The sequence below is a fragment of the Trichophyton benhamiae genome (genome assembly GCF_000151125.1).
Source record: "Trichophyton benhamiae CBS 112371 chromosome Unknown contig00360.0, whole genome shotgun sequence".
NCBI lineage: Eukaryota > Fungi > Ascomycota > Eurotiomycetes > Onygenales > Arthrodermataceae > Trichophyton > Trichophyton benhamiae.
This window is the reverse complement of record NW_003315074.1, coordinates 19,473-32,597: the sequence shown is the minus strand read 5'-3', so window position 1 is coordinate 32,597 and position 13,125 is coordinate 19,473. Positions and strand designations below refer to the sequence as shown.

The window sequence follows — 13,125 nt, the reverse complement described above, 5'->3', positions numbered from 1 at the left end:
GCCCCCGGTTGCGGCGTAGGCTTCATCTCCAGGGGATTCAGGCACTGCCTCTTTCTATTAATAACTGAATAAGTGTATCATGTCTGTGGTCCATAAGATCATAGACCTAGCATCGATCGGGGACTCCAGCGTGCTCCACTGTTAAAAGTAATATTGTCCAAGGATAACTGAGGTTTGTATCAGACCAATCTTGCTTCTACAGGGTATGCCGACGTCTGTTCTGGATGGCGTCAACTTTACCATCGTCGTCTTAAGCCATCATTTTAACCACCGTACCAACCCGGATATCAAGGCCAGTCTAACAGGATTTGTATCACCGTCTTTTTTAACTACTCCATCACCGATCGTGAGATTTTGAACTAATTGACTGGCTAAATACCAAGGAAGCAATGGCTGATACAGTGTAGTTAAGAGGAGCTGAAATCTCGTGCAGCAAATGACCCCTTGCAGCACTCTGACCACTAGTTACTGCAATACACGCAGACACTGGTGTCAGTCACTAGCAAACGCGGCATGTTCACCGACGCCGTTGAATGTTGCATCGTCTCTGTCCGGTCAGAGTTGCTTGAGGCCCTGCTAAATACTCAGCTAACCAGACCTCTCGTCCGAGAACGTGATGACTGAACGATAGCTAGGGGTCTAGTTCCTCTGCATAGCTATCACGACATATATCCATACGCAGCTATTATGTATAGGCTGGATGGAGGGAAGCCGGCACGACCGCCGCATTTGTCAACGATCCACCGGCACAACGTGTGGAGAGAAAACAACCCCGTGTTAGTTATCATATGCACACAAGCAGAAGCAAAAAAAGGGAAATCTCCTCATGCAGAGGAATCCGTTAACCCTTTACGGCTTAAAGGCATTTTTCGGACCCTCTTCCGAGACGGCAGAAGAGCATGGAAGCCAACACTCGAGTGGCCTCGGCTGGAGCTAGGATCGAAATGGCAAGCCGATGGGATGTTCGGCAAGGGGCTCAAGCCTGGGGTGCAGCCTCCTTCACCCTCCAAGGTCGAGCTATATACACATGCGGCTAGTTGACAGCCAAAAAGCAAAAGCGTAGTGAGCAAGCAGCACAGAGCGCAGGAAGAAGAAAAGAAACTAACTAACTACTTAGGAAGAGTAGGAAAGAAAGTTCAGTGTCAACCACACTAGGGGACTTTAAAATCCTAGCTGGACATGCAACAGGGGACTGGGGGAAAATATTGACGTCGACGATGGAAAGAGAGGATGGCAGGGCGTCTCGCGGTTCATGGTCTAGATCAGCGCTGGCCAATCGCTATTTTCAAATAGTCCCGGCGTAACGGTTAGGCCGGGTTTATTTGCTGCTCTCTCTTGCGAGTCATTCGTATATTGCTTTTTGCATGTTCCCCGGGGGCCACTCTGATGAAATCCTGAAGAGACATCAGTCTCGGCTGGACTTGTACGCAGGTAAGAAGGATGGTAGCGAGGGGCTCGTAGCTGGCGAAGCCTGCTTCAACATGAAGGCTCTGATAATTAGTCAGTCGCAAGCGAATAGGTAGTTAATTAACTCTGCACAAGGGATCTGGGGCGGGTGGGAAATATTCCGACTCTGGGGATAAGGGATTACATAGGCTGTTCTCTGGAGAATTAACTATATGATGGGGGCTGTTTGATGGCGGCGGAGGGTACCGAAGAAAGCAAAGCACAATAACGTCGGGACGCCATCATGATGACAACGACCCTTTTCCTGCAGGGGATCCCAGGGGAGAGGAAAAGAGGATAACACCTCCACTGTCCTCATTGGACTACCGCTTTGGGAAGTACACGGCTTCCAATATAGTTACAGGAGTTGTCGACATGTCACTTTCAGGTGGCTGTCTCTTTGATGATATATCCCGGCTCACCACAGCAACGAGATGGATCTATATTTTCTGCCTATGGATCGACCTCAGGATGTCTGCCTCTGACCAAATCTCTTCGAGGTGTGTTGAATATGTGGTTGACCATGCTCAGCGTTGCTGATGGGCGCTGCAAGGGCAGCGACTGCATCGAGCAGAAACGGCCCCCTCAAAGAAGCGCCGCGGAGGTCTCTCCGGTCAAAGAGATTAATTAACTTGGTGCCTAATGGGGCGGGAGGGCAGTCGATGTGGGCGCGCGCTTGGCCCATGCAGAACCGTCTCCTTCGTCACTCGAAGGGAAAAGCGCAGGTGGTGCGGTAAAGAAGACGCTGAAGAGAAGCAACCGGCTTGCCTGGAGCATGGCTTGTCATCTGACATACAATCACACCGATAGAGCGGTTGGTTGGGTATTGGCACTCTGGCGAGATGGAACGACGGATTCTCTGTTCCCCAGCCCCCCAGGCCTGGGTACATAGGTATCTATCCGGTCCCAGGACGCTCATGCTGGGCGCCTGGGGCAGATACTCGCTATCAACTGGGGCAACAGGTCATATTTTTTCCATCTTCCGCAGCAGATCGGATCTCCAGCCAGCATTTGCCAATTGAAAACGACCGTTATGTGTTGGTGTCACCCCCCCCGAGCGAGCAAGCATCACCGTGGTTGACGAGCGTGAGAGCGCTAGTAAGGGCTTCGGGGCCTCCGGTGGATTCGGCTTGACGATAGCCAGGGCAGCGGCCCCCAAGCCGGTTAACTAGCTAGTTATCTAGTTAGTTGCCTGACTCCGTGGTTAACAGCCTGGTAGACGGCTGTGGATGCCAGCTTCAACTTGACTGCCTCGCCGAAAGCATCAACGCCGACGAGGAACTGCTGCTGCTGCGCTGCGGCTACAGAAGCACGGCGGGCGGTGTTTCAAAGCCTGGGGCAAAGTTGATAACTAGATAGTTAACTATGTAACTAACTTAGCTGCTGTCAGTGGTTAGCTGCTGCGACAGGCGGCCCATCTCCATCTCCACCTCCACCTCCACCGGCCTTGCGTCTCTCCACAGCTCCCCAAGCTTCGAGCGGGCGATCACGAACGCACTGTTGCTCTCCACCGCCGCAGGAGACTCGACTGCGGAGCAGTTTAACTAGCTACTGGCCAGGCAGTGGACGGAGGAGAAACAAACAGACATGGACCGTTTCTTTCCTGCTGTTCTAATCGAGTTTTAACCGCTAACTAGTTAATTACTGGCGCACCCGTCGTCGCCTGTGGGGACCTCAAAGATGGAGGAGAAAAGGAGCCAACAAACGGATGAAGGAAGGAAGATAATAGCGCATCCCCGGGCAACGGTTCTGCCCTGACAACCCCCATCTGCGGCCGCCTGGACGGCCATCTGCTGCGTACTCAGAACCCACTATTAGATAATAATAATAATAATATTGTGGCCGTCATGCAGTCCTCTTGCTTTCCCTCATAGGGGGGGGAAAAAAGAAAAAGCCGTCAGTCGCAGGCGATATGTGGTCGTTTGTTCCCGTCAACGCCGCAGCCAGCCAGTGGTTCTTCTTCCAACCCGCATAGCCATTGACTAACCAGCTGGTTCGTTAGTTAGCAGCAGAAGAGGAAGAGGAGCAGGAGCAGCATCCAAATTACAGCGTCTGCTGGCTTCCGCCTCTTAGGTCTCATCCCCTCCGAAACAAGGCCGGCCGTTTTCATATTTGCTTGCGGCGTCAATCATCATCTCCCTTCCTCCCCCCCCCCCCCCCCCCTCCTCCCTTCGCCTTACCAGAGGTTGCTTCGACTCGGCGATGCGCCAGAAGAAAACCCTTCAATCGCCGAAGACAAAACACTATTAGTCAAACATAAGCCTGCACAGGTAAAGGAAGGCCGCGGGAGCAGAGGGAAAAAGTGCCAAAAGGAAGAAATAATAGCGACACACTAAGTGTACTTAGTTGGCAAGCCAGGCCAGGCCAGGGTTTGTTCACACCTGAGCTGAACGTCGACTGGTACGGCCGAACTCTCATCTCTTCCATCTCGTCCTTTCTGGACAGCCAGCAGCCAGCAGCCAGCGAGGGCAGGGCAGGCCTCGAACCCGCCACAGCGGAAGCCAGTCAGGGCGCAGGCCTGGGGTGTGATATTGAGGAATTTTCATCCTGGCTCAGATAGGTCTGTCCAATGTACTCTGTACCCACAGCACAACCTCTCTTCTCTTTTCTTTTTCTGGGGGATTGCTGGAGACACATTGGTTTAACTAACTACTCCGTAGTTAACCAAGCCTCTGCTTCCCCTAATGGCTCTCTCTCTCGCTCGCCTCTGTCTCTGGATGCGCATTTTCCTCCACATGACATGGGGGAACACTATCCGGCAGCCGGTGGAAGGGGGGAAGTTGGAAAGACAGAAACAGTTGATGGATGCAGAGGTAGGAGGCGATCGGCTGGCGTACCGTTCTTGGGATCACCGCCCAGGTTTAGAGCGGGCGTATGTCTATGTGGCATATGCATGTTTCCAGTTGGGGTCCATCTCTCCCTCTCCTGCTCTCCCATAACTCATCTTTCTCTACCATATGCGGTACCGCATGCTGATGACTCTCTGCATCTTGGTGTGCGCCAGCGTCGAGGGGGACAGGAGAAAAGGCGTTGATCACCATGTCAGGATCGGCTTCAGGGAGCATCCTGGACGAGTCTGGCTGTCTAACATCGTCTCTCTTTTGCAAAATATGCAAAGGGAAGGAGAAAAAAAAAAAATAACACAACCACCCCTTGGCTCTATCGTGCGATTTGAGAATTTTTTTTTACTCCCCATGGATGATAGCAACGCAGGTTGGCGGGTGGAAATACAAAACTAAAAAACGTGCCGGCATTTCCAGGTTACCCTGCTCAGTCAGGTTAATCGAAAGGAAGGGGAATAAGAAAATATACAGGCCGTCAGGGTCCATGTCAGATTCTTTTCCCGCCTGCGTGTCTGTCTGTTCGTCTGCCAACCCGCCCGCCAACTCCGCCCACCATCACGGCGAGCTACAGCGTACCGTTCTGGCATCGCGGATTATACTTACTGGTAGCACCCTAGTTAGTCTTCAACACTCTCCGCAACGAAGTTTCCGAGATCACTAAGCAGAAGGCAAAAAATCCAACTTCTTTCTCGACTCTGGCGCCGTCTCAGTGACCTCGGGTATGCTCCATAGCCTTTCGCCCAAAGTACCGTCCTCGTTGGGCATAGGGGGGTACAAGGCGTACGGGATACACGAATGGTGGGGAGCCGGATGAGGTATCGAGGTAGCCAGTACTTCGGTCTGCTCTACTAACAGGCAGACTCACTCGCTCACCCCCCCCTAGTTAACGAACTAGCTAACTAGAACTAACTAACTAAACTGTCTGATATCTATCTCCACATAAAACGCATCTCGTAGAACCAGGCTAAAAGCAGCAAAAGCAAAGGGTTCGGGGCCCCTAAAGTTGCAAGCCCAGCTGCTCCAGCCATGTCTATCACCCAGACTTTCCCTCCTGTGCTTATGGACAGAACTAGCTATTCATCTGTTTCTTTTTTTAAAGCGGTCCCTTTATGCTTTGCAGATGATGAGAAAAAAAAAAAAAAATAAACCTCCAACCACTCCCCGGCTTGCATGTCTCTATGTACCGTTCGACCTCTAGCTCACTCTATACATATACTTATACATACATACGTACATACATATCCGCCGGCGGCTTAATTAACTATCGCCATCCCTCTCCCCCATCTCGAAGAGCTTGCTTTTTCCTCCCACTGCTTGCTTTTTCCCCCCCTTCCTCTGTTCCCAGCCATGGCCTTGCTTATATCGACATGAGTGGAACCCTCACGTCTCCGTAGGCTCTTTTTCTTTTTGTTTTTTTTAAAACGGACTCTTCTTTATATCACTCCCTTGCTCTCCCACTTTACTTCTGCAACAAGCTCTCCCTCACCAGTGTCGAGGATCAAGGGCCAGTCCGCTTCTCAATCGCAGTCCAACGACTCCCATCAATCAAGCAGCCAACAAACCAACCAACCAACATATCATCATCGCGTAACAATTGCTTTCGACAAGACAATATCTCCAGCTTGCTTGTCCACAGTTGAAACGGAGAGGGGGGGGAACTAGAGAAGGGAAACAAACAACAACGTGCAAAAAGGAGCAGAGATACGGAAACTCTTCCCTCTCGCTTCGTCCACAAAGAGGCCTATTTTCAGCATCTTCAACGGCTATCCCAGCATCCATAGAAGATAGCAAGAAACGGAAAAAGGGCCGTAAGGAACCTGGGGGTGAGGCTGCCATTATCTCTTCTGCATCCGTTGCCAGGTCAGTACAAAGATCAATCTCATCCAACAAAGACCAGCATAGAGAACCCCCCCTTACTGTCAAATCTTCTTCACAAGGTGCCGTGTTTCGTCAATGGTATCCTGCCTGCATCCAGAGAACGCAGAGCTAAGAGTCAATACACGGATATGCTGACTAGGCTGGAAAAATGCCATGTTTTAGATCTTAGGAAAAGAAACGGTCAGGTCAAGCTGGCCAACCTGCATGTCTCTGATTCGCAGTTGGTTCTTTTTTTTTTTTTTTTTTTTTTTTTTCTCAACTCACTCTTAAGTAAGACTCTGAGATAGGGTCTTTGCGAATCTGGTCAAATTTCTGTTTCCTGCTTCTCTGAATTGCCAAACGGGTGGTTGCAATATTCTACCAAGCAGAAGAGAAACAATCTGGGTATCCACCGGCATCTTTTTGCTATATTGTTTGCAGTTCAGGGAGGTTTCTGTCTATTTCCCCCATCCCCTTAGTTGCTCTTAGGCCTTCACTCCGTCCTTCTCACTCCCTTCTCACTTCGGCCCTTCACTACTACCATCATCAGCTGTCCTGGTTGGCGTGGAAGTATATCAATCAGCCTGCCCAACTGGAGGGGAAGCAAAGCCCAGAAGACAAAAAGAACGCCAGAGAAGAGGAAACTCCCGTTCAATATTCACCTGGAAGAGCTCGTCTGCCGGAAGATCCCACTAGCATCTGCTGCTACGGTCCCGGATTCGGCCGTTTTCCTGCTATTTCTTTCACCGACTGCAGGAGAATCCCCTGCGCGCGCCTCACCTCGCCGTTTTCCTCATTCTCAGCTCCCGCACAGTCACTAACCGCGAGGAGGTCTACCGCTCCCGGCTTTTGATATATCCTGCTTCTCAAACAGCGACGCTGGGGCCAAGGTGCAGCTCTCATCCCCTCTTCATTGTGGAGGAAGTGTTCTTTTCTTGTCCCCTTTGCCGCAGCCCCTGAAAGATCTCGATTCGCTGGCCATAGCTCCAGTCCTCCTTATCAAGCGGTCTCTGTTCTGCCCAAATGAAACACCAATCTGGATAGCAAGGCACGCTCCAGACATCCAGTGACGGCACCCAAAACTGAGGTAAAACAATCTGAGAGCAGCCTATTGTCACTGTCGCGGAGATTTCCTTCGCCTCTTGTCAGCCCCTCTTCTCTTCAGGGCTGCAATCAAATCTTTCATTCATAACCTGCAAACAAACCCTTCTTCCTGATAATACCCCCCTCCTTTTTTTTTTTTATCTGCCTTCCTGCGCTCTTAACAGGGACACAGACCTTCTTTTAAAAAGCCAGTAAAGGAGAAAAGAAAGGCTTGTCCTTCTGCTATTGTTAATCATGTTTAACCAGCAGCCTCCTTCTCCTCCACCATCGAATGACGGTGACGTTAAGCTTAGTCCGCAGGCGATATCACAGACTGGCTTCCAGCAACACCCACAGAAACTACAACAACCATACCCTCAGACATACTCTCACAGCCAACCACAACAACTCCACCCGCAACAGCAGCTTGGGCATATCCCTGCAGGGCAGCCGTACTCTTATAGCTATTTGGAAGCTAGTACTCCAGCTATGAGTGGCCCAATGGTTAGTATATATTTTCCCCGTCCTGGCATAAAGCATTATTTCTAACAGAGAAACGTTTGGAAATAGCAGAATGGGTATGAATCCAACTCTATGTATCACAGTATGACTAGTGGTGAACATGACACTTCGCTCCCAGCTCTGGTAAGCAGCCCGACCGTGAGATATGCAGCAGAATTAATACCAGTTGGAAAAGAAAGAATAGCCGCTAATCCTCTCACTTATCACAGACATACCACCGCGCAGGAGAAATGCCAGTACCGGCCACTCTTAGTGCTGGCGAGACAGTAGAAGATCTCAAAGAGGAGCTGACTATCGCCAAGTCCAATACTGACGATAGAGTCCGCATAATAAGACCAGCAAAGCTCAGACGGCGACCAAAGCCAGCGAAGGCTGACAAGGGAGATGGACCAACCATTGACGCTCCGCTTAGTGAGCTGACAAAAAACATGCTACATATCCCCATCCGTGATATGGCTGTCTGGGTTAACCGTCCAAAGGAGACTCGTTTGGAGGAAGTAAAGTCGAAGAACGGCAAGATTGCCCGCCCCATGAACTCCTTCATGCTATACCGATCAGCCTATGCGGAGCGGACAAAGGAATGGTGTGCGCAAAACAACCATCAAGTTGTTTCACGGGCCTCTGGACAGAGCTGGCCACTTGAGCCTCGAGAGATTCGAGACTTGTATGAAAATTATGCAACCATAGAGCGAGACAATCACCACAAGGCACACCCAGACTACAAATTCGCTCCAAACAAAAACCAGGGCACGTCGAAGAACCAGAATGGGAGTAAGAATCCGGGCTCCGCATCCAAAAAGAAGCGTCCCCACGAGGACGAACTTAGTGACTTTGAAGACCAGCCATGTGATATCACATCATACCCCCATCCATCAAGGAGGCGACGAACTTTGGGCCCCAATGGTGATGCTAGTAATAGCAGAAACTCCACTCCATGCGACAACGACAGTACTTATGACAGCCGCAACTGCACTCCTATCCCGCATTCACAGATCGAGATTTACGGAACTGGGGATGTTAACCGCTCGTCTTGGGAGATGATCAACCCCGGAAGACCTCATCCTGGTATTATATCACAACCGGAGCAGACCCATTACTACCAGCCGTCGATCCACCAGAGCCTTCTTGGGTCCAACATCGAAGACGTGACATACAGAAGAATCGGTATGCCCGGCGGAGTGGCCTATGATGCTACTGCTTCAATGGTTAATATTTCAGGTGGCACCCATCCAGACCTTCTTCAGCCACAACCACTAAACCACAACAGAATGTCCGTCTCTATGGGCGAAGTCCAGGTTGATCCCCAGTTACTGAACCTTGAGCCAACAAACACACCACTTCCAACAGATACGGGTAGCAGCTTTGGGAACCAAAATGATTTTTGGCAATTCAACTCCACTAGCAACCAGCACTATGTTCCAGGGTACATGTCGACCCCTGAAACTGACCAATATCATCATGCAACACTCCCGCCGTCGTCAATGGCCACTGGTTTAGTGGCTGACCGTGTTATGTGGCAAAATGCCCATACAATTCCAGGCGAAGAACTTAACGAATGGTTTGGCGGATCAACTGTAAACTAAACACAGTGGGCAAGCTGAACCTTTGGACAAAAGTAAACGTCAATGCCCCTTTCCCTCCAAACTCAAATTTCCCTTCTTCCCATGTTTTATTGCAAACATTTCTCCCCTTTATTTCCCTATTTGTGTTTCATGCTTCACGGTGGCACCGGCAACTGCGGCTCTTTCGAATATATGGTATGGATGCGGATGGCAGGCGCACAGAGGAGTGATTGGAATGCTGGCGTTATCATCATGGTATCCAATCTTTTCTCCCTTATTGGCTCCATCATGAAACATGATTTCTTTTAAGAGTCGAGATTGGAAAATACCAAAATGGACTCCCCTTGTTTCCCTTTTGTTCCGTTACTTAAGCATCGGCATCTTCCCTTGGTATCACATTTCTTTTCACATTACTCCCTTCCCTCTACTCAGCACGGCTCCCCGGTTCCCTTCCTTATTACTATCTCATGTTTATGCTTATGCCATCGGAGGCTTTCTCGTTGCGTTTGGATACCTTTCCATCCATGAGACTTTTGCATCATCATCATCATCATCATCATCATCTGGGTTGGTAATAGTGACTTTGTGTTTTTCGAATATTTTTCCGTAGTATATTAGTTTAGTTAGAAAGTGCACTCTTCACAGAGAATGGGATTTGATTCGCTTTCATATCTTCACTTCACGTCAGGAAGAAAATCGTGAAACACTTGACGTTGGCTTTTGGTGTTGAGGCTCAATCTTTGCTGGTGGCTTGGCGCAGTTTGTTTCAGTGAGCGTTCATGAGTTAGGGCTTAGTTATCGATAAGTCAATTAACTAAGCTCTCGGTCACGCGTGCTCTTTGCGCTCGACTTTTTGCAATTCAACAAGGCATTTCCTTTTTTCTCGTTTGCTCATTGAAGCATCCCCTGACTATGAAGGGCATCCATATACAGAGAGCGAATTCATCCATCTACAAGAGGCCGCTAAAGCTACATCTTTCTTGGCTCACTCTTTAATTTCGGCTAATTGAATCCAGCCTGCAGTTCTACCCCATCCTTCAACATGTATGGTGATTTGGGGACGAAGCTGGTATGTTGGTTTGCTCTGTGTACGGAGTATAATTGTATATTTAAGGCAGATTACTTGTGCAATATGCTAATTTCTCCAGATTCAACATGCCAAACGCACTCAGTCCCTCGCATACCTACCCCCCTACCAACGCGAGATTGTCCAAGCGGTGACTCGCGAAGTTCGTGACCTCGACAAAGATGTGAGCCGTATTCTTGAACAACTGGAGCAAGCACGAGCTGCTGCAGAGGGAGAAGAGGGAGGCAATCCCCCTTCATCCTTTAACCCCGCGGATGACCCTGCTACCGCCTGCGCTCTATTAGTCGACCATTTATCAATGAGGCGAAATAAACGTTGTCTCCTCGCATACCATAGAATTCGAGCAGAGAAAATAGAAGAAATGTGCTGGAATGGAATAGACCCGCTAGAACACCAGCAAAGACAGCGGGAGATAGAGAGTGGGAACAACAATAGCGAAGACTATGTAACAACCAGAACTGATAGAACGCCCCTCTCGAATGCGCATTATAACAGTTCACTCACACCAGTGGAAGAGGAATACTTTCGACAATACAATGAGATGTTGATGGCGTACAAGGGCCACTGGACTGATGTTGATTTAACTGGTAGCCTAGAACCACCGAAGGAGTTATACATTGACGTTCGGGTTCTGAAGGATGCTGGAGAAATCCAGACTGAATACGGGTAAGTGGTCTCATTCTGAATATGGCTCAACCTTTACCCACGTGGTTCTAGTCTAGCACTTTTGCATCCGTACTCGAAGGCTAATGGCGTTGAACTCTTCGCTTCGGGAGATACATAGGTCGATCAATTTGACAAAGAATAGTCAGTTCTTCGTGAGGCTGGGGGATGTAGAGCAACTAATCACCCAAGGTTACCTTCAACGATTAAATTGAAAATCACTCTTTCTTCGCCAAAGCTAGGCCATGTGCGAGAAAACTAATGTTGAATGACTTGACTTCTGAATGGCCACCCGCTTGGAAGTACCGTATACATTTCCAAAGTCAAAGAAAATCGGCAACCTTATTCCCCGTTCCAGGCCGAACAATCGAATCGTCCATAGTCCCCTTTCTGATCCCCTTGATTATTCCCTCTCTTGTCTTCGATCCCCTATAACCCCCTTTGGCCCCTCCATCATCCATCCAACCAGCTACTTGCCCGCAGAAAGATGGCTGCAACCGTGGTATTCAAGAAGCCAAACTCGGGATTTCCTTCTCCCCTCTGCCACGTTGTGTCAACCTTCCTTAGCCTTCTTTTGCGTTTGTGGCGTCCCACCAACAAACAGCCTCACAACACCATCTCGAAGACAGACAAGATGATATTCCCGCGGATACAGCCTAGTCTGCAAATTAACTGCTTTAGCCAGTATTTCAAGCCCCTCCGCCAACCAGGGATTTTCGACAGCAAATGAACCGAAAATTCTTGATGTATACCTTTAAAGCCTGGTTTATTGTTGGAATCAGCTCCCAGATGGTTATGGGGAAATCATACCACTAGATCACAGTGGGCTACCGGTTCCGACCCGCGTATAAATGCAACTTTGAATAAATGCCGATAAAAGTTGCTAGTTTTATTCCCGCGCACGGGTAAAGCAACCGCACTAGCAAACTGGATAGTAAGAATGAAGGGATGGTTTGACCGTCACAGACTACTGATGGATGAACCACTGGCCGACCCGGTTTCACGTAGCCAACTAAATACCAGTTCAATACTCCATCAAGTGTAAACTATCGGGGTAAAATCTCTCCTAAATTCCTCCTAATGGCATTGGGAGATCGTCTTTCGTTTTAGTACGGGAATCTAGCAGTCGATAGGAGTTCTGTGCAAGAATACCTGAAACCGAGAAAAATCTAAAGGGTTATGTAAGAGTGGTAGATTTCAATACATCAGCATATGGAGTCCAACTCAACCAACGATCCAGTGTATTACCCCTTGTCGCTCGGTATCTAAGTGTGCGATATAGCCGAGCGGCAAATGTAAACGATCGATCAATAAACCTCGAAACAAAATGATCCAACTTCGAAGTAGCCAGTATAATATCACTCTGGGTATCTTCGGTTGACAACTAACAGAGGCTGTTCGCATACATTTCCATCACTGGGCTCCTCAACTATATCTTGGCACCGCCGTAGCGAAGATAATCGCAGATGATGTTCCGTACTTCCAGGTCTTCTACTTCACTCACATCCATGGGCTTCCTACTGTTAAGACGCCACGTCCTGTCCTCACTATACCAGTCTTCACAGGATAGGTTTTAATGCAAATTTACGGATTGTCACCCCGACTCCATAGAGACCATCCTCAATCGTTGGAGACGGATCGGTGAAATCGGGCCGGTACTGAGCCTGCTTTGGTGATACTTCGTTTGTTGTTGTCATATCATCCCACTAATCAGGGTCCTCCGACTCGCTCAAGTCATATATTCGGAGCCGTATATCAACGCAAACAAGGAAACTGACAGGCTTGAAATCACCATAGATAATTCCCTTAGGGTGCCATTCCTGAAGGATTGAAAGTATTTGACTCATCGGCTCTCTGCATCAGCATGGCTTAGTGGCTTAGTGGCTTTTTGGGTCAAATGGTGTCTCAAGGCTGAGGATAAGGCCCCGTAGTTCGCTCTCTCCCTTCACCATACTGAAGAAACGATCTTCCAAAAACTTTAACTGTACAAAAGTTGCATTCCCCCTGGGTTGTTGTTCCCACTTTACACCTTTCGTCCGTCTTTAAACCTGTAAACTTGGGA

The 13,125-nt window shown here is 49.1% G+C and overlaps 2 protein-coding genes across 2 annotated transcripts; both read left to right on the top strand.

The window, feature by feature from the left end:
• Nucleotides 1–7,484: 7,484 nt before the first annotated feature.
• Nucleotides 7,485–9,334, top strand: ARB_03691 (HMG box protein, putative; the record flags this gene model as incomplete). Its single annotated transcript, XM_003010031.1, has 3 exons — nucleotides 7,485–7,733; nucleotides 7,800–7,874; nucleotides 7,961–9,334. The coding sequence occupies 3 exons, from the start codon at nucleotides 7,485–7,487 to the stop codon at nucleotides 9,332–9,334; spliced, it is 1,698 nt and encodes a 565-aa protein (XP_003010077.1).
• Nucleotides 9,335–10,355: 1,021 nt separating this feature from the next.
• ARB_03690 (uncharacterized protein) lies at nucleotides 10,356–11,325 on the top strand (the record flags this gene model as incomplete). The annotated part of the gene is made up of 3 exons (XM_003010030.1): nucleotides 10,356–10,382; nucleotides 10,462–11,066; nucleotides 11,238–11,325. The coding sequence occupies 3 exons, from the start codon at nucleotides 10,356–10,358 to the stop codon at nucleotides 11,323–11,325; spliced, it is 720 nt and encodes a 239-aa protein (XP_003010076.1).
• Nucleotides 11,326–13,125: the final 1,800 nt, after the last annotated feature.